This window comes from Balaenoptera borealis (genome assembly GCF_965194805.1).
Source record: "Balaenoptera borealis genome assembly, chromosome: 8".
Classification (NCBI taxonomy): Eukaryota; Metazoa; Chordata; class Mammalia; order Artiodactyla; family Balaenopteridae; genus Balaenoptera; species Balaenoptera borealis.
In genome coordinates, this window is record NC_138865.1 from 58,163,804 (window position 1) to 58,189,175 (window position 25,372).

General features: G+C 39.1%; 1 protein-coding gene across 6 annotated transcripts in view; it reads left to right on the plus strand.

Annotated features, from left to right (window-relative positions):
• Positions 1 to 23,427, plus strand: part of TTC39B (tetratricopeptide repeat domain 39B) — a 138,591-nt gene extending 115,164 nt beyond the window's left edge. For 4 of the 6 annotated variants that reach the window (XM_082401647.1, XM_082401651.1, XM_082401649.1 and 1 more), the window contains 6 exons: positions 4,054 to 4,180; positions 7,525 to 7,633; positions 11,200 to 11,286; positions 15,792 to 15,909; positions 18,602 to 18,718; positions 21,711 to 23,427. In XM_082401647.1, coding sequence (XP_082257773.1) covers positions 4,054 to 4,180; positions 7,525 to 7,633; positions 11,200 to 11,286; positions 15,792 to 15,909; positions 18,602 to 18,718; positions 21,711 to 21,801 — 649 coding nt within the window. In that variant the 3' untranslated portion in view covers positions 21,802 to 23,427. Of the gene's footprint in view, positions 1 to 4,053; positions 4,181 to 7,524; positions 7,634 to 10,444; positions 10,511 to 11,199; positions 11,287 to 15,791; positions 15,910 to 18,601; positions 18,719 to 21,710 lie in introns of those variants that run through there. The other 2 variants (XR_014247355.1, XM_082401648.1) reach the window with 2 other exon arrangements.
• Positions 23,428 to 25,372: the final 1,945 nt, after the last annotated feature.

The window sequence follows — 25,372 nt, forward strand, 5'->3', positions numbered from 1 at the left end:
TGCCAAAGATTCTGAGAAGCTCTGCTATGAAGTAATCTGTTTAACTTTGTTTAGACCAGTGTCCGTCCATCCATCCATCCATCCATCCATCCATCCATCCATTCATCTGTAACCTTTATGTTGAGCACCTATTGTATGAACACTACTGTGTTAAGTGCTGAATAAACAGGCATGGATCCTGTCCTTGTGCAGTTCATAATCTTGTAGTGGAACTAGACATCAGTGAAATAATCACCCAGTAAATGCAAAATTATAACACATGACTGATTTTTCTCCTCCTACTTGTCTCACCATTCCTTCTTGGTATCTTTGTAAGCTCATCCTACTTCCATCTATTAAAAGTTGATGCTTTTGATTTCAAAGGTCAGTCTTAGAACCTCAACCTTAGGAAATCCGATTCAAGCCAAATTTAAATCCCTAGTACAGACCTTGTGACTGAGCTCCAGACCCATACATCTAGCTCCCGTTTACCACCTTCACTTAGATATGTCAAAGCATTGAAAACTCACCACATCCAGTCTTCCCTAGCAAACCTGGTGTTCTTTCCTCTCTCAGTGACTGGGACTACCAGTTAGCAAGGCAGAAACCTACAATACTTGCATCACCAACACTACCCACTGTCCCTCTGTTCCCCAGTGGGAGGAGGGGTATGGATAAGAGCACAGAGGGAATGATAGTTGAGATGAGGTCTGAAGGTGGCATGGGAGCTGCTGGGGCAGTGGGGAGTTGTGGTGGTAACAGTTTCAGACCAAGGGAACAGCATTTGAGAGGATGCTGTTGCAGGAAGGAGCACTGCACATTAGAAGAACTAAGACAAAGCTGATACGGGACAGGACGTGATGCTACATTTTATGTATAGGTCAAAGGAAAATGAACATCCAGGATTGCTCAAAATATGTCTCATAGAACACAGAATTCCTTTTAAAAATAAGACAGAGTCTCCAGCCGTACCACCCTGAATGTGCCCGATCTTGTCTGATGTCAGAAGCTAAGCAGGGTCGGGGCTGGTTGGTACCTGGATGGAAGAGCGCCTGGGAATACCGAGTGCTGTAGGCTTAAAAAAAAATAAGGCAAAATGTGTTTTAGGGACACAGAGCTCATTGGTATCCCGAGCGGGAGTTGATAAGGTAATAGAACAGAGGTAGAAACCAGACTGGGATTGGCTGAAGAGTGAATGAGATACAAAGAAATGAAGAGAGTTGAGCATAAATAACATCCCTGGATAACTTTGACTATGAAGGGGAAGAGATGGAGAGAGAGTGAGTTGGAGGGAGATGTAGTATCAAAGAATATCTTAATGGGAGAGATCTGAGCATTCTCAAAAACCACTGGGAAGGATCCTTTGGAGAAAGAGAAGTTAGACATATAAGCGAGAAATGGTATAAGCGAGAAATGGGATAACTGATATTTGCAAGGCTCTTGAGAATGCAAGAGGAGATAGAATCCAAAGCACTGATGGCAGGACTGGCTTTATCTAGAGGGAGGACCAGGTCCTCTATTGTACGGGAGGGAAGAAGTCCAGAACAGGTGCGGAGGCATGCAAGCTCGTGTGTGGTAGCGTGAGATGGAGGGCTTCCTCCCTCACAGCTTCTGTTTTTCTTTATGAAGTAAGAGGCAGGGCTCTCTGTTGTGAGTGAAAGAGAAAGGAGTGGGCTGGAGGTCTGAGGAGGATGAAGAATATTGGAAATCATTGCTGTAGAGAGTGGGACAGTGAGGTGGTGAGAGAAACACAGGAAGGAGGATGGCAGGCGGTGCCAGGGCTCGTTCGAGGTTGGTGTTGATGAATTTACAGTGATACCAACTTGTTCTCAGTGCAGGTGCAGGGAGGATGGATACTGAGCTTCATCCGGATGAGTGCAACGACTAAGCATTAGCAAGGGAGTCTAGGACATGAGCCAGAGCATGCTGCAGTAAAGATTGCCTGCCTGGCAGTCTAGGCAGGAGTGTGGAGGGATGGGGAAAGAAGGAGACTGCCGAGCTGGGAGAAAGTTGAAAGGCAAGAGGACTGAAAGTCTTAGTAGAACAGCCAAGGTAGAATGAGGAGAGTGGTGTTCAAAGGGTGGTGTGCTTGAATTTGTGCTTTGAGGTCAAAAAGTTACAGGTGATGAAGTGGTCTAAGGTGTGACTGTAGGGGTGGGTGGCTGTGGTGGAAAGGAGGAGGTGACCGCTGGTGATGAGGAAGTTAAGGAACGGAGAAGCCCAACTGCGTTCTTCAATCATAATTGATGACAAATACTTTTTTTAAAAAAATTATTTATTTATTTATTTATTTTTGGCTGCGTTGGGTCTCCGTTGCCGTGCACGGGCTTTCTCTAGTTGCGGTGCGCGGGCTTCTCATCGCGGTGGCTTCTCTTGTTGCGGAGCACGGTCTCTAGGTGTGCGGGCTTCAGTAGTTGTGGCACGTGAGCTCAGTAGTTGTGGCTTGTGGGCTCTAGAGTGCAGGCTCAGTAGTTGTGGTGCACGGGCTTAGTTGCTCTGCGGCATGTGGGATCTTCCAGTACCAGGGCTCGAACCCATGTCCCCTGCATTGGCAGGCAGATGCTTAACCACTGTGCCACCAGGGAAGCCCACACTTTTAAGTGGAATACTATAGTCTGTGACCACATTATGAGAAATAATGGCCTGGCTGAACCCTCTGACAAATCTGTCAGAACAAATTTGAAGGTATGACCAGGACTACTTTTTCATGCTTTTAGAGAAGCTCTTTTTAGCAAAAGGACCATGTATACTAACAGAATCAACATCAGTGGAAGCCATGTAGATTAATGCCACCTCTTACTGGTAGAATGTATTGCCTCATTTCACACAAACAACAAATGGAATGGAATATTAAGATACATTGGGATCTTTTACATCCACGCTTCCTGTGCTTCAAAGTAAATTTTCTCCATATCAAAATAATTTCTTTGAAATATGTAACCAATCTTATTTTCAGGAGAAAGCTTGAGGTCTGCTGCATGTGTGATAGCATCTAATTTGTTGGGATGATGAGAGGAGAGTCCCCAAAATGAATGTTCTCTTCATACAGACTCTGTGATCCTTAAATGCCAAGGTTTCATGTCCACTGAATGCTTCTGACCCCTTCCCTCAACTCCCACCTCACATTTCCACTGCCTCTTCCACTGATGTTAATTCACAGTAATGATGGGCATTCTGATTTAAAAGCCATAGCCCTTTGTACACCTGAAAATAATATAATGTCATATGTCAATTATACCTCAATTAAAAAAATCCATATTCCCAAATTGTGTCCAGAAATAATGTAACACAAGCTTGTCTTCATACTGGAATGTTTTTTCCTCTTATTGCATCGTTTTCTTTCAGTATAGTTGGATATCTCCCTAAATTTCTTCTTGGCAACGTGTTTGGTGCATTTGCAAAGTTATGTATAAGAAAGTGCCCTAGGAACATGTAGCCTCACCGTCCTATTCTCACTTTTATGTGCTTGTGAATTTTATAATTGGAATTTCTTAGAATTTTGAGAGAAAGGTTGTAAACATGGTATATGTTCTTAGTTGATTATTTTCAAAATCACCTATGCTTTGCAAACATTTTCTCAAATTATACATGAATTGACGGCTATCTTTTGAGCCACATTACTTTACAGATCTGTGTCATACTTGCAGAAAGGAATAGGAGATGTACCGGTATACCTTATTCCCTCTCTCGGAAGTATCCACAATGTAAACACTTTGGACTTTTTCCTGCTTACTTATGGAAATTGCCAATTTTATATCTAGATTTCCTTGACTCTGTTTGATAGGCTAGGACACTTGCTAAGTTAACTAGAAAGAAATACGTGTCAATCAGTGGTTCTCAAACTTGTGCGTGCATCAGAATCCTCTGGAGGACTCATTGAAGTCCAGATTGCTGGGCCCCAGCTCTAGAGCTGCTGATTTAATAGGTCTGGGGTGGAGCCTGCAAATTTGCATTTCCAACAGGTTTCCAGGTGATGCTGATGCCACCGGTCTAGGGAGCGCAGCGTGACAAGGACAGGTGTAAATAATGTATGTGTTCTTAACGACCTTTCACTGGGGCTGGGGCTTTTCACAGACAGGTGGATGGCTTGAAGCAGAGAATTGCTGGGAAATCGATCCCTACTGAGAAGTTTGCTGTGAGGAAGGCTCGACGTTACTCTCCCTCGTTGCCCGCACCCGTGAAGCTCATCTTGCCTGCCCTGGTATCTGCCTTTATTTTATTTACTGTTTGCATCCTAGAAATAAATTGTCTATTCACAGTGGCAGGGAGAACATCTAACTTTTGTTGTGAAGTTCGCTCAATTAAAAACCATTGTGTTTGTAAGGTGAACATTTATGGATAAATTATTAATGAGTAATAAAAAGTATAGCAGATGTTTTTTGACTGATTGGTATGTTCTAGGAATTTTGATAAAGGCTATTTATAAAATATATCATTTAATTCTTACAGTAACTCTATGAGGGGAGTTTCTCTTTGTAGCCTCATTTGACAAGTAAGGAAATTCAGGCAGAGAGAGGTGAGTTGACTTAATTGAAATTGAGTTGAATTATAATGCAAGCCACATATGTAACTCTACCTTTTCTAGTAGCCACATTAAAAATCAAAAGGTAAAAAATTGAAAAGTAAAAGGGCACATGATAATCATTTTGAGAGTATTGGTTTAACCCAGTTTAGGCAACATTTTGTCATTTGAGCATGTAATCTCTAAAAACTTATTCATGAGATTTCGCATTCTTGCATATTGTACTCATCCATTGAAATCTGGTGTGTGTTCTATGCTTAGAGTGCGTCTCAGTTTGAACCAGTCGCATTGCTCCAGAGCCATAAGTGGCTGGTGGCTGCTTTGCCCTGCCCAGCGCTAGAGCTCACGTTCTTGATCGGTATGCCATTTAGGCTAGACTTTGTGAAAAGCATAATTTCAACTTAAGTTGTCTTAATGAAGACTTTTTTTTAAAGTACCGAATATATCAAATTATGATGACTCTTTGGGGCTTTAGTTTTGTGTAGGTAGTCACATAGCACAGGAAAGCTGTTTAGTGCAAGCTCACACCTGCTGTCCTCCTTTGGGGGTTCATGATTTTTTTTTTTTTTTTGATTCCAGAGTTTTTTCAGTTATCCCCCTTTAACAGTTATTTAGTTTCCAGTTTTTACTACTACAAACAAGCTACAATTACTATTCTTTCATATCTCTCTTTTTGTACCTGGGCATAAAATTGTCTGGGAGAGATGTCTAGAAATGGAATTCTGAGTTGAAGGGCATATGCATTTAATACTTTGACATTGCCAGTTTGCCCTCCAGAAAGGCTGTACCAATTTAAATTCCTACCAACAGTGTTTTACTGTTTACATGTGCAGTTGAGCATCTTTTCACATGCTTGTTCATTTTTATTTCTTGTTTTGTGAATTGTTGTTCGTATACTTCCCTGATTTCATCGGATTTTTTATTATTTTATCATTGATATAGAAGCTCTTTAAATATTCTGTGAGAAAGAAAACTGCAGCCCCTCACAGGCATCAGTTGGGAGCTAGCCTGCACCTAGTACCTTGACCCAGGTTTTCCCAACTTAGTCTCGGAGAACACCACCCTCAGACTGGGTTGTTCTGTGCCTGTGATGGAATGAGATAAAAATATGACCACTCTGGGGACTTCTCTGGTGGCGCAGTGGTTAAGAATCTGCCTGCCAATGCAGGGGACACAGGTTCGAGCCCTGGTCCGGGAAGATCCTACATGCCGTGGAGCAACTAAGCCCGTGTGCCACAACTACTGAAGCCCGCAGGCCTAGAGCCCATGAGCCACAACTACTGAAGCCCGTGCGCCTAGAGCCTGTGCTCCACAACAAGAGAAGCCACCGCAGTGAGAAGCCCGCGCGCCGCAATGAAGAGTAGCCCCCGCCCGCCACAACTAGAGAAAGCCTGCCCGCAGCAACAAAGACCCAACACAGCCATAAATAAATAAATAGATAGATAGATAAATAAACAGATAAATTTAATAAAAAAATATACAATCACTCTGTAATCATATCTGAACACAGATAAAAATAAGAACACCATGCAAATCACAAAAAATGACCAAACATCCCCCTTTCCCAGCTAACGTGGGAGCCTGATGCTGTTTTACCAATGACAGCTTTCAGCTCCATTTCTGCTTCATTTCTATCTAGTGATTTGTGCTGGGAAATTTTTTTCTTTCTGTGTCACAGAACTTCCCTGAAATTTTTGTAGAGCACCATAGTCCTTTCTCTGCCCTAGAACTTAGATGCTTGTGTGTACATGATGATGTATAGCTTGCTCTGATTACTAAGGGTCTTAAGGAAGGTTAACTCAGAGCACTTATTTCTCCAGGGCTAAGGGTGTAAGAATTGGCTTGAATTTGTGGTGACTAGGAATTTTACCAAAATCCTATATGTCATAAAATGGCAAGGTCAGGTATGAGCGTTCCTTCTTCTGACAGAATATTCCTTCGATAAAAGCAACATTTAAAAACATCATCATCAGTTAAAATAAATGTTCGGTTAGTTATTGAATTGAACTCTTACTCTATTAGCAATTAGAAGCTAGATGTAAAACAAAAGGTAGTGTTGTTATCTTAGTTTTCAGTACCATAGTGTAAAGATGACTTTGCTGCCACTCCAATGTATTTTCCTCATTTCTACTGCTTCCCTGTAAGAGGCTGTTCAAACAATATCTCTATAATATTTTAACATTCATTTATTTCCAAGAAGATTCTAATTACCCTGGTTATTTCATACCTTTCAAAATATGAACTGCACTACTAGGAAGATTAGAAAAATATTTTCAAGCAAGAGCACATTTGCTTTTGGTCCAAAAAAAAAAATTCTCATCTGTTTGCCTATTAAGTGTAATTTGCAATGAGAAATCATTAGTTTACATTTTTAGGGGCTGTCATTCTGCCGTATGGCCTTTAAATGAATGCATTTTCTGCATATTGGATTGCATTACCGGACTGTCACATGTTTTTAATGGTATAAAAGAACCTGAGCCAGGTAAAATATTTCCTATGTTCATTTTCAGTGATGTCCTTGGAGACATTTTATATAAACAGTTGGCAGATATTGAAAAATGTTTCCCTTTACTTAAGTGTAACAGCAAAAATCTATATTAAATAGAATTGTTCATAGTATCATTTTAAAATATTATATTTATTTCTGTATCTGTAATCCATTATCTTCCAAAAGGATTGGATACCAGTAGATGCTTAATAAATACTTGTTAAATGAATGAGTAAATTAATTTTTCAGTAAAAACACAATATACTATATATATATATATATATATATATATATATATATATATATATATATAGAATACTTTGCAGTATAAAAGGCAAAAAGCATTAAATAAAGTGAGAAAAGGGGAAATTAAATCACTAAATTCCAAATGAGGAAAGCTAAGGAAAATGATCTCTAAATGTTGTCTTGAGATCACTAGCAACTGAGGCAAAACACACATATGTAGTTTTGTTGTTGTAAAGAACATTGAATAACCTCACATAATTGCGAATGGTTTCTCATTTTTCCTCATTAGGAAATGATGTATGTTTGGAATGGTTTTCCACTAGTGAGCAAAAGAAAAGATCTTTCTGAAAATCTGTTGGTAACTGTTGAAAAGGCTGAGGCAGATCTACAAAGTGAAAGTAAGTATGAAAAGTAAGAGCCTGGAAATCTTTACCGTTGCCCCTCTCCTGTCCTTTCCCTGTGCACATAAGCCCGTGTTAATTTGTGTGCATGATGAGGACAAAAGAGCTTGAGCCGCAGGTGTCTGGGTGATTGCAATCAAGATGGAGAAAAGATACCTGATACAACATGGATGAGCCTTGGGGACGTTAGGCTCAGTGAAAGAAGCCAGCTGCAAAAGAAAACAGAGTGAGAGATATAATTTACATAAAATATGGAGGATAGATCAGTCTGTAAAGACAGAAAGCAGATTAATGGTTGCCTAGGGATGGAGAACTGGGGGTGTGTGAAAGCTAAAGGTTATGGCATTTGGTTTTGGGGGTGATGAAAATATTCTAAAATTGATTCTGGTGATGGTTCACACCTCTGTAATATACTCACAACCAGTGAATTGCATACTTTAAATGGGTGAATTGTATGTTATGGGAATTTTATCTTAAGGCTGTTAAAAAAACAAAGATGAAGAAGAGAGTTGAGTTTTAGAGCAGCTCAAGGGAAATGTATACTGGTTTTAGTTGGTTGTGATTCTTTCCATGCCTCATTTTTGCTCTCTAATGACTACTGTGTTTTTACAGACACAGAGAATTGTTTGTTTTCAAGTTGAAATCTTGTCACAATTTGATGTTTTTACTCATTACTTTGGTTGTACTGGAGGTCCCTTTCCAGTGTACTGGAAGCTCTATTTACTGGAAGCAGCTGGCATAGTAGGAGGAAACTCAGCTGGTCTGGGCTTATATTTCCACTCCTGCAGCTGTGAGGCTCTGGGAAGCATACCTCATCCCATACCCAGGAGGGCCTCTGATTTCTTTTAAAATGGGTGTGGTGTTGGACCAGATGATACCCAGGGTTTTCTTGCTCTGACATTTTCTAGTTCTCTGTCATAAATAGAGGCTTTAACTTTTGCTAAACAATACCGTAAGTGATAGCTTTTGTTGTATTCCTTATCAACCCCCAGATCATTTGGTATTATTCCAAGATAATGGTCTTATCCTCTGGAATGTTCTAATCACAGAAGTAAAGCAAAAATTGCTGGGATGATAAACATTGTAAAGGGCATAAAAATTCAAGAATAGCCAGGAAAAATTCTAACAGGTAACTAATTTTCCTTAGCTGGAAGAAAATGGGCACCGAAGGAGTACCAGCTCCATATGCAGTATACTCCCCATGTGGGGGATGAAATATTGACTGCGACTCCGGGGATGAGCACCTCATTTGGGTTATTTATTTATTTAATTTTTTTTGGTAGTATAGTTGCTTTACAATGTTGTGTTAGTTTCTGCTGCTGTACAGCAAAGTGAATCAGCTATACATATACATATATCCCCTCTTTTTTGGTTTTCCTTCCCATTTAGGTTACCACAGAGCACTGAGTAGAGTTCCCTGTGCTATAACAGTGGATCATTTTTTACTTCAACCACAGTATGGGGCTGAAATGTTTAATGACATTTCTCTTTACAATTACTTTTCAAAAATTAAACACGTAATGACATTTGATAGATGTGTTACCGAGTCCAAGCTCACTCTGCTCGACACACGACAGGCCAATGAATCGGAGACGAGGTGCCGAGGCAAAGGAATATGACTTTATTCGGAAAGCCGGCAGACCGAGAAGATGGCAGACTAGCGTCTCAGAAAAACCATCTTATCGGGGTCTGGATGCCAGTTTCTTTTATAGAATCAGCGAGGGAGAGGTGGTGAGGAAGTAAAGTAAAAGGGCCACCAGTCTTGCAAAACTCCTGGAATGACCAGCCTGGGGAGGGGATGTGTTAGTTTCTTTTTTCTTGCAGCCAGTCACAGGTGGGCAGTGTTCCCTGAGGCAGGCCATTATGTATGATTATAATAACAAAAGCAACGAAAAGCAAAGGTTAAAGTCAAAGAAACAGATCCAACAGACAGTCCGTTTTAGCTCTTCCCTGTTACAGATGTAGGTGAAAAAAGTCACCCATATTTTTCCTGCTATGCACAATTAATTTAGAATTTCTGTGTATACCATCCTAGCTTTATTTTTTTTTAATTTATTTTATTTTTTTTATTTTTGGCTGCGTTGGGTCTTCGTTGCTGCGTGCAGGCTTTCTCTAGTTACGGTGGCGGATTCTTAACCACTATGCCACCAGGGAAGCCCCATCTTAGCTTTATTTTTATAGTTACAATCATAGTGTACCTGGACATACTCTAGCCTAGTTTTTTTCATTTATTATATCGTAAACTTTTTTTTCCATTGAGATATAATTGACATATAATACTATATTAATTTCAGGTGTACAGCATAATGATTTGATATTTATATACATTGTAAAATGATCACCACAGTAAGTCTAGTTAATATCTGTCACCGTACATCGTTACAAAATTTTTTTTCTTGAGCACTTTTAAGATCTACTCTCAGCAACTTTCAAATATGCAATAGAGTATTAACTATAGTTACCATGCTGTATACTATATTCCATGACTTAACTTATTTTATAACTGGGAGTTTGTACCTTTTGACCTCTTCATATATTTCACCCACCCCTCAACTCCTCGCCCCTGGCAACCAATCTGTTACCTGTATCTATGAGGTTTTTTCTTTTTTTCTTTTTAGATTTCACATAGAAGTGAGATCATATGGTGTTTGTCTTTCTCTGTCTGACTTTTGTTCACTTAGCATAATATCCTCAAGGTCCTTCCTGTTGTTGCAAATGGCAAAATTTGATTCTTTCTTATGGCTGAATGTTCTATTATATATATATAACACATTTTCTTTATCCATTCATCCATTGATGGACACTTAGGTTGTTTCCATGCTTGGCTGTTGTAATAATGCTGCAATGAACATGAGGGTGTATATATCTTTTCAAGTTAGTATTTGCTTTTCAGATAAATATGCAGAAGTGGGATTGCTGGATCCTATGGTAGTTTATCATAAATGTTTTAATTGTTGCTAAGTAACCCTTATAATAATTTCAAAAGCTTCATGGCATTCCATGGAGATAATATATCATAATTTAATCAACTCTTTCAGAATTGTTGGGCATTTAGGCTGCCTTCCATATTTAAAATAATTGTAGCTTTAGATTCCCACCAATAAGGAGAAGAAATAGAAAAGAATGAAAGCTGAATCAGTGGGCGTATCTGCTAACAAGCTCAAGGTTTCAGGCTGGATAGATAAAGAATGCAGTGGAACTAAGAGCAATGCTGTTCTGAGGCCACAGACCACTGCCCTCCCCACCTCCCCATTAGCCTTCTTGCAAATACAAGCAGGTGATCACAGGGATACCAGGTGAGTGGAATATTCTACTCCACTATTGAAAAACAGTCTTACGAAAAGCTCATCTGTTGATGAAGGGCGAGTATGTCACCTTCCCATATTAAAGGCATCATTTTAAATAAAAGAATGATTGTTTCCTTTCCCTTCTTTTTCCTTCCCCTTTTACAGAAAAGTTATAATACTTCAGCTCATTTTGATCTGGAGGTTAGGTAGAGTAGCCAAAATATTGAGGTATTCATCTTCATGGACTGATAATTCCCTTTGATTTCTGGGCACCAGGGAAACGAGTGGATGAGAAGTCTCAAGAAACTGGGACCAAAAGGAGGAACTCAAAGTTTGTACTATTTAACAAAGAACCAAAACAACGTATGTATAAGTACAGACTATATGGACATTTCAGACTTTCTTTGTCTGTGTGTCCTAGATGTTCCATCACTAACATATTTTCTGCATAGTTTCTACTATATAGAGTTATGATAAACCTCCTTACATTTTTTACAATTCTTTTAAATGTTTAATTGTAGGAAAATGTACATAATATAAAATTTACCATATTAACCATTTTTTAAACTGTATGGTACAGTAGTGCTAAGTATATTCACTTGGTTGTGCAACCAGTTTCGAGAACTTTTTCATACCCATTAAACAATAACTCCCCATTTCCCCCTCCCCACAGCTGTGGGCAATTACCATTCTACTTTTCGTTACTATGAATTTGACTATTCTAGAGACTTCGTGTAAGTGGAATCACACAGTATTTTTCTTTTTGTGGCTGCCTTATTTCCCTTATCCTAATGTCCTCCAGGTACATCCATGTTGTAGCACATGTCCGAATTTCCTTTCTTTTTAAGGCTGCATAATATTCCCTTGGATGTTTATACCACAGTTTGTTTATCTATTCATCCATCAATGCATATTTGGTTGCTTCCACTTTTGACAACTGTGAATAATAAATACTTCTATGAATATGGGTATGCAAATATTCTTTTGAGACCCTGCTTTCAGTTCCTTTAGATATATGCCCTAAAGTGCAATTGCTGGATCATACGGCATTTCTATCTTTAGTTTTTTGAGGAATTGTCATCCTGTTGTCTCTAGTGGCTGTACCATTGTACATTCCTACCAACAATGCACAGGATTTCAATTTCTCTACATCCTTGCCAATGCTTGTAATTTTCTATTTTTTTTAATATTTGTTTTGTTTGTTTGTTGGTTGGTTGGTAATAGCCATCCTAATGGGTGTGAGATGATTTTTTTTTACTCTTTTTAATATGGAATAACTTCAAAAAGGAAAAATACTTACTTTGATTTGAGTGGAAACTCAACATAGAGCCCCATCATTTTGAAATGTAACTTAGATGAAACTCCATAAATGTTTTCTTCAAAAAATGAGATTTCACAAAATGTACTTCAGTAAAATGTATTTGGGCTTTTGAATAAATTTACTAGTGTTTATTTTTGTTGAATCAATTTGGCCACTCTTCATTAATTTGTTCCTTTGAACACTCTTAGATTTTCCATACTAGGTATAGCATTGTGACCCGCAGAGAAAACATTGTTCCTGTCATTAAGGGAATTATCTGTGATTAAACCCCACATATTCACAAATCAGATGGAAAAATGAATATGTTTTAAAATAAGTGGGTATGTGAAAACTGGGAGGTAAAGAAAAACCTCTTTTTATTAAGTTAAAACATTTGTAGGGTATTTTTCCCCCAGAAAAGCAGGCTAGCTTGCTTCTTCTGTTTTACTACAAAGATAAGGGTTTTGATGCAGTAGAATAAACTCTAATGTTTGAATGTCTATGCTTTGTAGTATAGACTATTACATACCACCAGGGAGTAAGGGCTTTGTATACAGTCGTACCTCAGTTTCTGCATGGGATCGGTTCCAGGACCCACTGTGGATACCAAAATCCTTGGATACTCAGGTTCCATAGTCCACCCTCTGTATCTGCAGTTTCCGCACCTGTGGATTCAATCAACCGTGGATCCTAGATGTAGCTCCAATCTGGTTGGTTGAATCTGCGGATGTGAAGCCCTCGGATACAGAGCACCCACACTGTTAAGAAGCCCTGAGGGACTATTGAGATTTCCTCTATTTGAGTAGGTTCTTCACCCCTTCCCTCTAAATTTATTTTGCCCCTACATTGGTGGGGGAAAAAAATTAAAGGAGTAATATTTGTATCAGACTATGCATGTAAAATGCAATAGAGGTTTAGAAAATCAGGCTGTTCTCCCCATCCATTCCTTTCTCTTTTAATGACATATTGAGATGATAGACTTTGAGAGATATTTAGGCAGGGCTGGTGGGGGAGAAGAGCTCAGACAGACAGACACATTGTACTTTGTACAAACTTGTCTTTGCATGTATTCCTGCTGGGTAAAAAAAAAAACCAAACAAACAAACAAAAACTGGTTTCTTTTCTGAACATCGCTTTTGCTAGATGTTGCACATGAAATTTATGATGATCTCTTCTAGGTCCATGGTTTTACGCAAGATGATTACCTGATTCTATACCCCTACCCCCTTAGGATCTTTTAGTAATTAAGCTCTTATCCTTCAGAGTGAGGGAAAAAATCCACAATTGGAAAATGGAGTGAAGTGGTAAAGCTGAGGTGACTGCAGCCTCCACTAAACACCTCCTTCCCCCCTACACACCCTCGCCACATACACATTATTAGGAAATGAATGTATTTTGGCTTCTCCTACCTTTGGTAAGTGTCTCTAAAGTAAAAGATGGTAGAGGATATAATTGGTGTTCTCCTCTGACGATGCCACAGTTATGAAAGGCTGGTCAGCGATACAAAAGGAGGAATACTGTTTAAAGACAGAAAAGCACTTGGTAGTATGCCTGGAGTCAGTATTTGCTATTAATTCCAATAGTGCTTCACTCGAAATCTGACTAAATTCAACATGTAGCCAGAAGTTGATTCAGTAGTTCTACTTTAACTATTTGTTATAACTAATTTGCTTGGTGAAATTATGTAGCAAGCATAAGAGTTACATAAAAGGGAAAGTGTTACTTTATGGCTCTTCACCTCTAAATCTATTTTCACATTTTTCCTTTGGTGCATATCAACTAGCTTCTAAAAAGTTCAATGTACATACTTTGTAGTTTGGGCCTCAAATTTCCTTTTCCCTAAGCCTACCCTCTGTTTTAAGTTCAGCAGATCTTTTGTGATGCAAGTGTGCTTTGGCAGCATTATTGTGTAATTTTCTTGGGGTGTAAAATGGAAACCATGTGTTGAAATGTTCATCTGTGAACTCTCCCATGAGGTTGAGAGTCATGATAAAGCTTTCACGTTTTAAGGGAAAATAATCATCTGACAGGTAGTGGTCTGAGGAAATAATGGTTTTGCTTTCTAAGGTTTTTGGAGGAACATGGTATTTTTGAATCCATTTTCCATATCCCTAAGTCATGATCTAAATAAAAGTTGTGTGTTTTAATGGTACTTCAACTTTCCATGGTGTTCCTCCGCAAAATTGTCCTTCACTGAGCACCAAAACGGTGAGATAAGACAAACTGTCATAAAATGTGACCTAGAACTCAATAGAATGCACAAGTGCTACTAAAACTTAGCATCCAGTATGGACCGTAAGGGTTTTGTTCTAGGCCTGGAAAGATATTACTTCTTGAATGGATATTTCAATGAACATCCATGATTAGAAGCATAAATAGATTTTTTTGAGGCAGAGGGGGAATGGTCTTTAATAGGGAAGGTAATGTGGTGGCATTGACATTTGTGATCTTCTTAGTGAATAACCTGTCAGATCTTGGAAGTGAGAGGTGAATATCAGCTATTTTCAGCACCTAGAAGTAAAGTGACCTCCTTTGAGTTGGTTAAGTAACATCCTTAACCTCCCATAGACAAGCAGTTTACTGATTAAAACACCAGCATGTGTTAATGGTGATTTCTGACTTTTATACTGAAAGCAAGAGTATTTCAGTATGAGGGACTCTTAGAGCCTCATTAGTTTGGTTTACTGCCCCTTCCCACCTGTGTTGTCACAGCGTGAAATGTATAAATTATCAGTCTGTCTTGGAGTGATTTGTTAGTTGCACTTAACTTGCAAAAAAAAAACACCCCAAATTCAAAAGTGATAGATGTGAAATGGCAACCTTTGTCAGATAGATGTCACACATGATACGGTTCCTTCTGTTAATATATGTTAGCCTTGGGCTGTAGAAGGTAACGAGTCATTTTCAAAAGGGAAAAAGTCCTGAAAGAAAATCCGCCACATCACCCTCACGCAGTTAAAGGTTTGTGGGGATTTTAGGCGCCTTGCACACTTCAGAACCATTTTGTCTAATTTTATGACATAATTTCTTCCCCAAAAGCACATAACCTGGGAGAACTGATAAGTTGTAAACATAATGATCTGGAGAGGGTGTGCTCCTTCCTGAATTTTCAATGGGGAGAAGGCCATCTGCTTCTCCATATGGAAGCGTTACCCTCTTCTGCTCGAAGCCAGCACAGCTAGGGACCAGAACCACAGGGGGAGGCAGCGTGCTTGCTCACCGCTTTACCTTTCACAGGACGAATAAAGCTCTTGCTTTATTTTCAGTTCAGACTTCCTATAATTATACCTAAGGTCACATAACTCAGAGTATGAGCACCCGAAAAAAAATTTCAAGTGGCTAGAGTGAACCCCTTAATAAAATGGTGTATTAATGTAGTTAGTATTCTTTTCATTTGAAATAGTTTCATTGTATTTTATTTAGTGAGGCATAACAAATGCTACACATATTCTCCTTATTTTTAAATGATCCCTCTGAAACCTAAGAGCTGTTAGTGCTGCCTCTTAAATAGGATTTTTACAAGTATTTTTCTTTCCGTGTGTGAATTGTATGTTTGTTTTGCTTTAAGACTCCAGCGACTACTCTGTAGATGACGAATGCTTAGTGAAGTTGCTGAAAGGATGCTGCCTGAAGAACTTACAGCGGCCTTTGCAAGCGGAATTGTGTTTCAATCACGTTGTCCAAAGGTAAAAGCGGACAGTGAAACCAACTTGAGTGCAAATTGTGGTTTCTGGGGAATCGCTGTGAGAAAGTGATGCTTTTATCTCCCGTTGCTAACCTTTTACTTGGTGTTACCAGAAAGAGAATCCAGTAACATTTTCTTTATTCTTTGAGAAAACAATTATAACCTAAGTGGAACGTGGCTTTTTGCCTTTCTACCTGGTGTTCAGAGGTGACTTACAAAAGCTAGATTTACAGCCAGGCTGACATGTGACTGTCTAAATTCTGGCAGCAAGGTACAGAACATCTGATACTTTTTTGATTCATGCATTTGTCTGTCATTCATTTATTCCACAGATATTTGAGTACCCACTATGTGCCAGAGACTGTGATCCTGAATCCTAGGGATTCAAAGTTGAGTAAAAAGACTCGCCATCATTGTAATGATAATGTGGCAGGAAAGAACAACTGTGATGAATACTAAAACTGCTTCTCTTTTGGCAAGGGGCATTTTTCTGTAGATGAATGAGTTTTAACCCCCCAATAGCATTGATGATGATGTCCTGCTCCTTTGCTAATTAGAGAGTTGAGTCAAGGTTCTGATGCCTGGCCCTCTTCTCTACATCTGGAGTCACAAATGCAATTACAGGGGCCAGACAAGTAACCTTACTGAATGAGCTCTAATTGATTATTGCTCTGGACAGTGTGGGCCCAGTAGCAATAATCACTACAATTTTTTTTTTTTTGGCTGTGTTGGGTCTTTGTTGATGCTTGCGGGCTTTCTCTAGTTGCAGTGAGCGGGGGCTACTCTTCGTGGCAGTCCGTGAGCTTCTCACTATGGTGGCGTCTCTCGTCGTGGAGCACGGGCTCTAGGTGAACAGGCTTCAGTAGTTATAGCGTGCGGGCTCAGTAGTTGTGACACACAGGCTTAGTTGCTCCACGGCATGTGGGATCTTCCCGGACCAGGGATCGAACCTGTGTCCCCTGCATTGGCAGGCGGATTCTTAATGACTGTGCCACCAGGGAAGTCCCTACAATTTTTCACTGAAAGCCTGGAATCTGAATTTTGTATAACGTGTCCGGATTTTTAAATCTTGGCTCAATTTTTTGGAAACCATTGTGTAAGCCAAATAGATCACAGCCATAGACTGCCGTTGACATTTTCTGTTCCATATCATGTGCCTTTCCATCCATAGCTACTGATCTGCCTCTTTCCGACTATATATTATGAGAATGTAGGAGGACTGGTGTCCTTATAAGAAGCTGAAAGAGACAATATCTATTTCCCAAATAAGTAATATACAGTCTTTAGTAAACATGTTAAAGAAGTATCCGTTGAGTTCTCTTTTATTGGTGTTTTTATTAGGAGCAAAAGGATGACCCATTTGGGCTATTTGTTGTATTTTTTGAACCTCATAGTGAATTGCTTGCTGGTGTGTTTTATAGTTTTGGATTGTGAGTTCACCTTCAGTGGGGTTTTATCTTGAGACTCCTATGAGGCTAGGATTGAGGAAGAGTCTCTCTCTAAAGTGATTGTGCTTTTATTTCTGCCAGACGCCCAAAAGGCTTTTCCAGGCCAGGACCACCTTCATGTTCATTTCATTGCTTAGAAGTTCTTGGATCATTTGGGCCACATAAATTTGAATTGCAGATTCATGTGAGGGCAGGCCTATTGGTTATTAATTTCCTAAGGGATGTGTCTTCCCCCCTCCCCCCCACCCCTTCGCCTAGACCTCAGGCCAAGGAGCCAACTGCCCCTGTCTTCCTCCTATGCCACGAGTGGGTTTTTCTCATCTGCCCTTTCTCTGGTGGAGCAGAGCCCCAGCTTTATGTAGAGTCTCAGCCCAGGCGCTACATACTGTGTGGACCCAAGGCCTCACCTCCTGGGCAGACACTGAGACACAAAGCCCTGGCTGATTCAGACTGAAACAGACCTAGGAGTGCTTCGGCATCATTCACACACTTAGAGTTCTGGTTTGGTTTTGTTATCAGTTTGAGAGTTTTCCTTATGTCCTTGTGAGCTGAGCTCTGCATTTTAAAGGGTGTTGCTCTTATTTTTTTGAGCGCTTCTAGATGTTTTGTAGTCAGAGAATTTTCATAATACTGCTGAAAACAGAAGTTTTGACCACTTCTTTCTTGACATTTTGAAGCATTATAAGACAGCAGTGCAAAGAGAGTTGAACCTCAGTGAGAAATCAGTGGCATCATTTTCTGAGTGGAGTCATTTCCTGAACACATTCATGTTCAGGAGGGATGATCTTGTCCTTTCTAGGGTTAATCTTTGAAGATCTGCATGCGTTTGTATACCTGAAGGGCAGTAAACAATCCTCAGTGCTGGATTTATATTAAGGAATAAAATAAAAGAGTAATATAGGGAATTCCCTGGCGGTCCAGTGGTTAGGACTCCGTGCTTCCACTGCAGGGGGCACGGGTTCAATCCCTGGTCGGGGAACTAAGATCCTGCATGCCAGAGCTTGGCCAAAAAAATAAAAGTTAAAAAACAAAGTAAAAAAGAAAAAAAAAGAGTAATATATTAAAAGCATACTATTTATTGCCATGGTTTATTAGGTTCTTTAACTGTATAATGACAGCTTTTCTCTGGTAATAGTCTTAGTGCTGTAGCTGTTTTCTTAAGAATGGGGAAAAATACATATATGTTGAAAAAGAATGTGTTCCTTGTTCTGTTAAGACTTAATTGCTTTTCATTTGCTCTTTTAGTGAAAAGCTACTGAAGTATGACCACTACCTAGTGCCATTTACTCTGTTTGAGTTGGCATTTTTGTATAAAAACCAAGGGGAAATTGACAAGGCCATAAAGGTCCTAGAAACTGCAAGGTAAGTGATCATGGCAGCTTTTCCTTGATCGCCATGGAGTCAGCAATGCCAATACAATTTTAACAACAGCAGTAACTTGATACACTTAAAATGAACACATTAATGAAAAATTAGTCCCAATGTTACATTTGCTAATTTATGCTTAGTTTCTGCTTGTGGCTTTTGCTGGAATTGTGCTGTTTCCAACCCTCTTAAATGCCTGACCCTGTGGCTGTTTACAAATGTTGTGATTTTGGGGACCTACATGACAGATTTCTAGCCAATTCTCTTCTATATCAGGGGTCAGCAGACTTTTTCTGTAAAGGGCCAATTAGTAAGTATTTTTGGCTTTACAGTATAAGGTCTCCATTGCAACTACTCAATTGTATTGAAAGCAGCCATAGAAGACAATATGTAAATAAATGGGTGTGCCCAGATTTGGCCATAATTTTGGTCATAGTTTGCTGATCCTCGGTGTGTTCCACCATCTCTCTCATTTCCTTAAAGAGCCATTGATTTGAAGAAGCCCTTTGCATCTTCTCCTCTTTCTTCTTTCTGACTACCGTGGCAGTTTCAAAGCACTTTATCAATTCTGCTGTCCAGTGGCTCTCAGACCTCCTGTGATCATGGCTCACTTACTGGGGGCACAAACCCTGTGGTCTGCTTGCTTTGAACACTACTTGCCATGGAGAAAGAATGCCATGATAGCTGTAGGCCATAAATAGCTTGCTGATTCACTAGTTTGTTCATTTACTCAAATTCAGCAGAGCATTCACTGAGTACCTATTATGTGCTAGACACTAGAAAAGGTTCTAGACAGAGAACTGTGCATAAACAGGCAATGTTTCTATCTTCTAAGTTGAGGGGTATTGGTAAATAAACAAATAAGAAGAGTAGCAATGGTACGTGCTTTGCTGAGATTTACGATATGATACAGGGTACTCGAGTGCTACTTTAGATTGAGTTGATTCTGGAAGGTTTCCTTGAGGTAGTATGTAGTTGAGATTAGCATAATTAAAGCCAGTCCTGAGAAGACCAGTCACCAGAGGACTGCGTGGGGAGCATTCTTGGCTGGGGGGTGGAGCGGGGAGGGTGTTGAGCCACTAGGTTGATAATGCTTCTTGAATGAAATGGGGAACACTTAGAGGATCAGGATTGAGGAGAGAGAGAAAAAAAAACAACTTACTCCTGTTTGGACTGATATTTTGAGGTGCCTATAGGTATTCATGTGGAGATGGTGAGTTGGCAGTCATATATATACCAGCATGGAATTCAGTGTAAAGGTCAAGGCCAAATGTAGATATTTCAAAGTCACCAGAACAGAGACAGTGATATTTAAAGCTGTGGTGCTTGATGAGGTCATTTGGGGAAAGTTATACAGCTAGAGAAGGAGATCCAGCATAGAACCTTGGGATATGCCATCATTTTAGAGATTAAACAATAAGATTAAGAAGTGGCCAGTGAGTTAGGAGGGCATCCAGGAAAGCCAAGTGAACAAAATGTTTCAAAAGAAGAGAGTGGTCAGTTGTGAAGATGGCCGCCAAGAGGTCAATCAAGGTGAGACCAGAGAAGTGGCTGCTGAACTTGGCAGCATGATCATCGGTGACTTTGACAAGCGAGGTGAGAAAGTGGTGTTAGCTACTCCAGGCAACTCCTTCAGGAGATTTGGCTGTGAATAAAGCATAGTAATGGGGCAGAAGCTTTGGAGGCACAGTGGAGCCAAGAGAGGTTTCATTATCTTTTTTTTTTTTTAAAGCCAAGGACATGAGAGAAAGTCACTTTTAAAGTTAATTTGTTGAGAGTGAGTATGACTCCTATTTCAACTGATATTCGTGTATCTTCAAATTTATCGAAAATTTTTACCCCCATTGGAAAATTTGGGACTAAAAATACAGTTTCTAAGTATTCGTATCATTTGGACATATTTGGTGTTATCTAAGCAATGCACAATAAGGCAAATTTATAACAATGAAAATAAAAGACTAGTAATTCACTATGAAAAAGAAAGACCAGCAGTGATCAAAAGTCACCACTAACTCAAGACAGTCCCAGTGATGTCAATATAAACAGACGTCCCAGTAATTTCAAGACTGTTGATTTTCTGCAGTTTTCCTTGTGCAGTAGCTTTGCAAAGCTTCCGAAGTTAATTAGGGAAATACTCAATTACATCCTTTGGTAAACTCTAGTAAGATGTTGGCTTAGCTTATGAATAATAACCCTCATTATGAATAATAACCCTTATCAAGTTTACCGGTAAGTAACCCTTAGACCTGTATAAAGTAAAGGGCTATAGAAAGAAATGAATGCCACTGCAAAGAAAGAAAGTACAGCTCTCCCATGGGCCAAGGTGGTGTGTGAAAGCAGAGCCCAAGGTCCGAAGCATTCCATTTTGCTGATTCTGAACAATTGTAGCAAAGAGAAGTCAACATGGATGATCTAAGTGAAGTTTTTAAATATCTGTGGATTTCTAATGCCCCTCCTGACATTGTCACATAATAATTATTGACCAAACCATTGATATTTGCCACCAAGCAATCCTGCTATCTTTGTTGTGATTGTCGTTTTGTGAGAGTTTCTATATCTATATCTATATATATATAAAATTTTTTTTTTTTTGTGGAAGGGGTGAATGATTATGTTCACCTTGTTTATACAGGCTGCCTGAAATTTCCAGTTTAGAAAAAGAGGTCAACTCTTTAAAAATAGTTCGCAAAATTTGTTAAGCCCTCCTTGTAACCTTCTTGCTGTTTGTGAATGGTTTGGTAATTACATAAACCTTGCTAGTCAAAGCACGCTTTTTAGACCACCACCAGCAAGCTTCTAGAAATACAGAGTATTGCCATCCTCATCTCCTCCCAGGACCAGAATCTGCATTTTAACAACATCCACTGTTATGCATATTAACGTTTGAAAGCAAATAAGGAATGAAGATGAGAGGAGGGGGAGGAGGGTGGTGGTGCCCTGGTATATAAAGGAATTTTGACATTACAATGTTATTGTTATTTATCTTTAGAAATAACTACAAAGATTACTCACTGGAGTCCAGACTACACTTCAGAATTCAGGCAGCTCTTCACCTCTGGAAAAAATCTTCCTCAGATTGATCAGAACATGAAGAATGGAATTTTCTCTCAATTAGTACCGGCATCTGTTGTAGATTAGACCTTGTATTAAAGTGGAAAAATGATCTTGTGAATGTGAGACAAAAAACTAATTTTACTGTCAATATTTTCTATCATCTGTGTGGTTTACTATTGGTCTACCTAAGTGGGTTTTTTTTTTTTCCTATGGAATGATGTTAAATAATATCTAGAAAACTCTTATATTTTGCATCTCCAAAAAGAATTTCATATCCGATTTGAATTGGAGAGTGAAAAGTCTTTCAAAGGACTCACAGGTACAATAAAGTATAATTAGATTATTTATTTTTTTAATGTGGAAATGAATATCGTGTAAGTAGCAAATGGCTTACAACCTAGCCATTTTTAGCTTTGTTGGTCCGTTAAACTTCAGAGATATTTTGTTGCCTAGCATTTAAGTTTCAGAGGGGAAATAAGAATCACCTACATTCAAAATAGCTCAATAACTTTCCGAAAACTCCTGAAAAAGACAGGCAGTGGGTGTGAACAGGACAGGTAATGTAAGTAATAGGTTGAAAGACCTGTATCTAGAAAAGGTGATGAAATGTTGTTATTGTTTTTTATTCTTCATGTAAGTTACAGGTGGTGACAGTTTTGAGAGACTATCCTGTTTTTGAATGTACTTAAGTCTGTTATTATTATAACAAAATTCAAAAAAATTCCGTGTATCTAAAGGGAAAAAAAGTTATATTTTAGAAATTTTCCTTAACCTTAACAATGAGCGCCTAAAATATATACGTTGACTATTTTTCTTATAAAGTTCCTGCTGCTTTCAATGATATATAAAATAATAATTTTTACACTCCTAATGTTGGTGTGTAAGGTCTAATTTGCTAATTTCTCTAGCACTGTGATGGTTCCTTGTAAATATCTGGACTGTGCTTAGTCCTTTAATTTGCAAACACAATCAGGGCATGGAGTGGAAGAGAGCCAACTCTGTGTGGTCCTGGCTCTGCTGTCGGCAGTTACCGGGGTGACCTTTAGGGAGTTCTGTGCTCTCTCCATCACCATATTTTCCTCATCTGTGAAATGGAAAAAGGACAGATGAATTTCAAGGTCTCTTTTAGTTTTATAACTGTGGGTCTGAGGCTGAGATATTTATTTTCAGCAAACAATGTTAAAATGTTTAATCCAGATCATTCCCACTTAGTGTGTGTTTTATTTTACAATCATCACTGCCCTCCCCAGCCCCCCAGCTCTCCAATATGTATGTGCAGTGGCTGAGGTCAAGACTGCATCCAGAGCGACAAAAAACAGTTCACGAATCGATGAATCAGGGTTTTGTCTTATTTCTATTTTGAAGAATAACTTGCCGTGGAAGCCTCTGCAGTTTAACAAAAACAGTCCCAGATTGGCAGTCAGGAGCCCAGTTCTATAAGTTAATAATAGTTCCTCTACATGGAGCAAGTCATTGACCCTTTCTGGCACTCAGTTTCCCTGGTGGGGATAGCAACACAGAGCATGGTGCTTGTGAGGGCTCTATTAGATAATGCATATGATAGCTTTTTGTAAACTGAAAGGCTGCATGAATATGAGTTGTTGTAATAGTTATGGTTTTTATGTATGTATTACAGTATCAAAACAAAAGTATTGGCTTGAGTCTGTGGTCTCTGATGTAAAATGAAAGTGTGGCGATCCAAACAAGTTTAAATTTATTTGAAGTGTTTGGCACTGACATTAGCTCACATTGTGAATTTGCTCCTTGCTGTTTATTCCCTGCTATATGAGCCTGTATCCAGCAGGTATTTGGTCTTGTTTTCTTTAAGGTACTAATTCTTGGCCAATACTGAGGATGTTTTTCCAGTGGAAAATGATGAATACAACTCAAGTCGGAGTACCACCCCTTCAGATAATATTGGTGGTAGATTCATCATGTGCTATTAATATGAATTATATAACTTTACATTAGGACCAGACAAAAGAGAAAATAACTGTCATTACAATTAGTAATGGAAAATCTGTTCAAAAATTTCTTTGAATATTACTTGGAAAAAAAAGTCTCCAAAGTTCTTAGAAGAGCTTTGGTAACATTATTATTATTGTTTTTTTAATAATAAAAAAAAAGGTCATATTGCTTTTGTGAGAAGCTGCAAGTCAGAGCAAGTGTGAGTGAAAAATGCACTTTCTGGTATGAAATGGAAACGATTTAAGGTAATGGTAGTTATTTTTGTTTTATTTTAACACTGCATTACCAAAACAAATATAAAAATTCATATCTCCCATTAAGATTTTTCCTTTATTTGTTCTTATTTCGTTTGTATTTTTATTTCCTTTTGTTTTATAGTTACCTGATAATCTATCCAATGGATTTTTAAATGTTGTAATATCATTTATTTATTTATTTTTAAACATCTTTATTGGAGTATAATTGCTTTACAATGGTATGTTCGTTTCTGCTTTATAAGAAAGTGAATTAGCTATACATATACATGTATCACCATATCTCCTCCCTCTTGCGTCTCCCTCCCACCCTCCCTATCCCACCCCTCTAGGTGGTCACAAAGCATCTCCCTGTGCTATGCAGCTGCTTCCCGCTAGCTATCTGCTTTACATTTGGTAGTGTATATATGTCCATGCCACCCGCTCACTTTGTCCCAGCTAACCTTTCCCCCTCCCTGTGTCCTCAAGTCCATTCTCTATGTCTGCATCTTTATTCCTGTCCTACCCCTAGGTTCTTCAGAACCATTTTTTTTTAGATTCCATATATATGTGTTAGCATACAGTATTTGTTTTTATCTTTCTGACTTACTTCACTCTGTATGACAGACTCTAGGTCCATCCACCTCACTACAAATAACTCAATTTCGTTTCTTTTTATGGCTGAGTAATATTCCATTGTATATATGTGCCACATCTTCTTTATCCATTCATCTGTCGATGGACACTTAGGTTGCTTCCATGTCCTGGCTATTGTAAATAGAGCTGCAATGAACACTGTGGTACATGTCTCTTTTTGAATTACGGTTTTCTCAGGGTATATGCCCAGTAGTGGGATTGCTGGGTCGTATGCTACTTCTTTTTTTTTTTTTTTTTTTTTAATTTTTCATTATTTATTTATTTATTTATTTATGGCTCTGTTGGGTCTTCATTTCTGTGCGAGGGCTTTCTCCAGTTGCGGCGAGCGGGGGCCACTCTTCATCGCGGTGCGCGGGCCTCTCACTATCACGGCCTCTCTTGTTGCGGAGCACAGGCTCCAGACGCGCAGGCTCAGTAATTGTGGCTCACGGGTCCAGCCGCTCCGCGGCATGTGGGATCTTCCCAGACCAGGGCTCGAACCCGTGTCCCCTGCATTAGCAGGCAGATTCTCAACCACTGCGCCACCAGGGAAGCCCTCGTATGCTACTTCTGTTTTTAGTTTTTTAAAGGAACCTCCATACTGTTCTCCATAGTGGCTATATCAATTTACATTCCCACCAACAGTGCAAGAGGGTTCCCTTTTCTGCACACCCTCTCCAGCATTTATTGTTTGTTGTTTGTTTGATGATAGCCATTCTGACTGGTGTGAGATGATACCTCATTGTAGTTTTGATTTGCA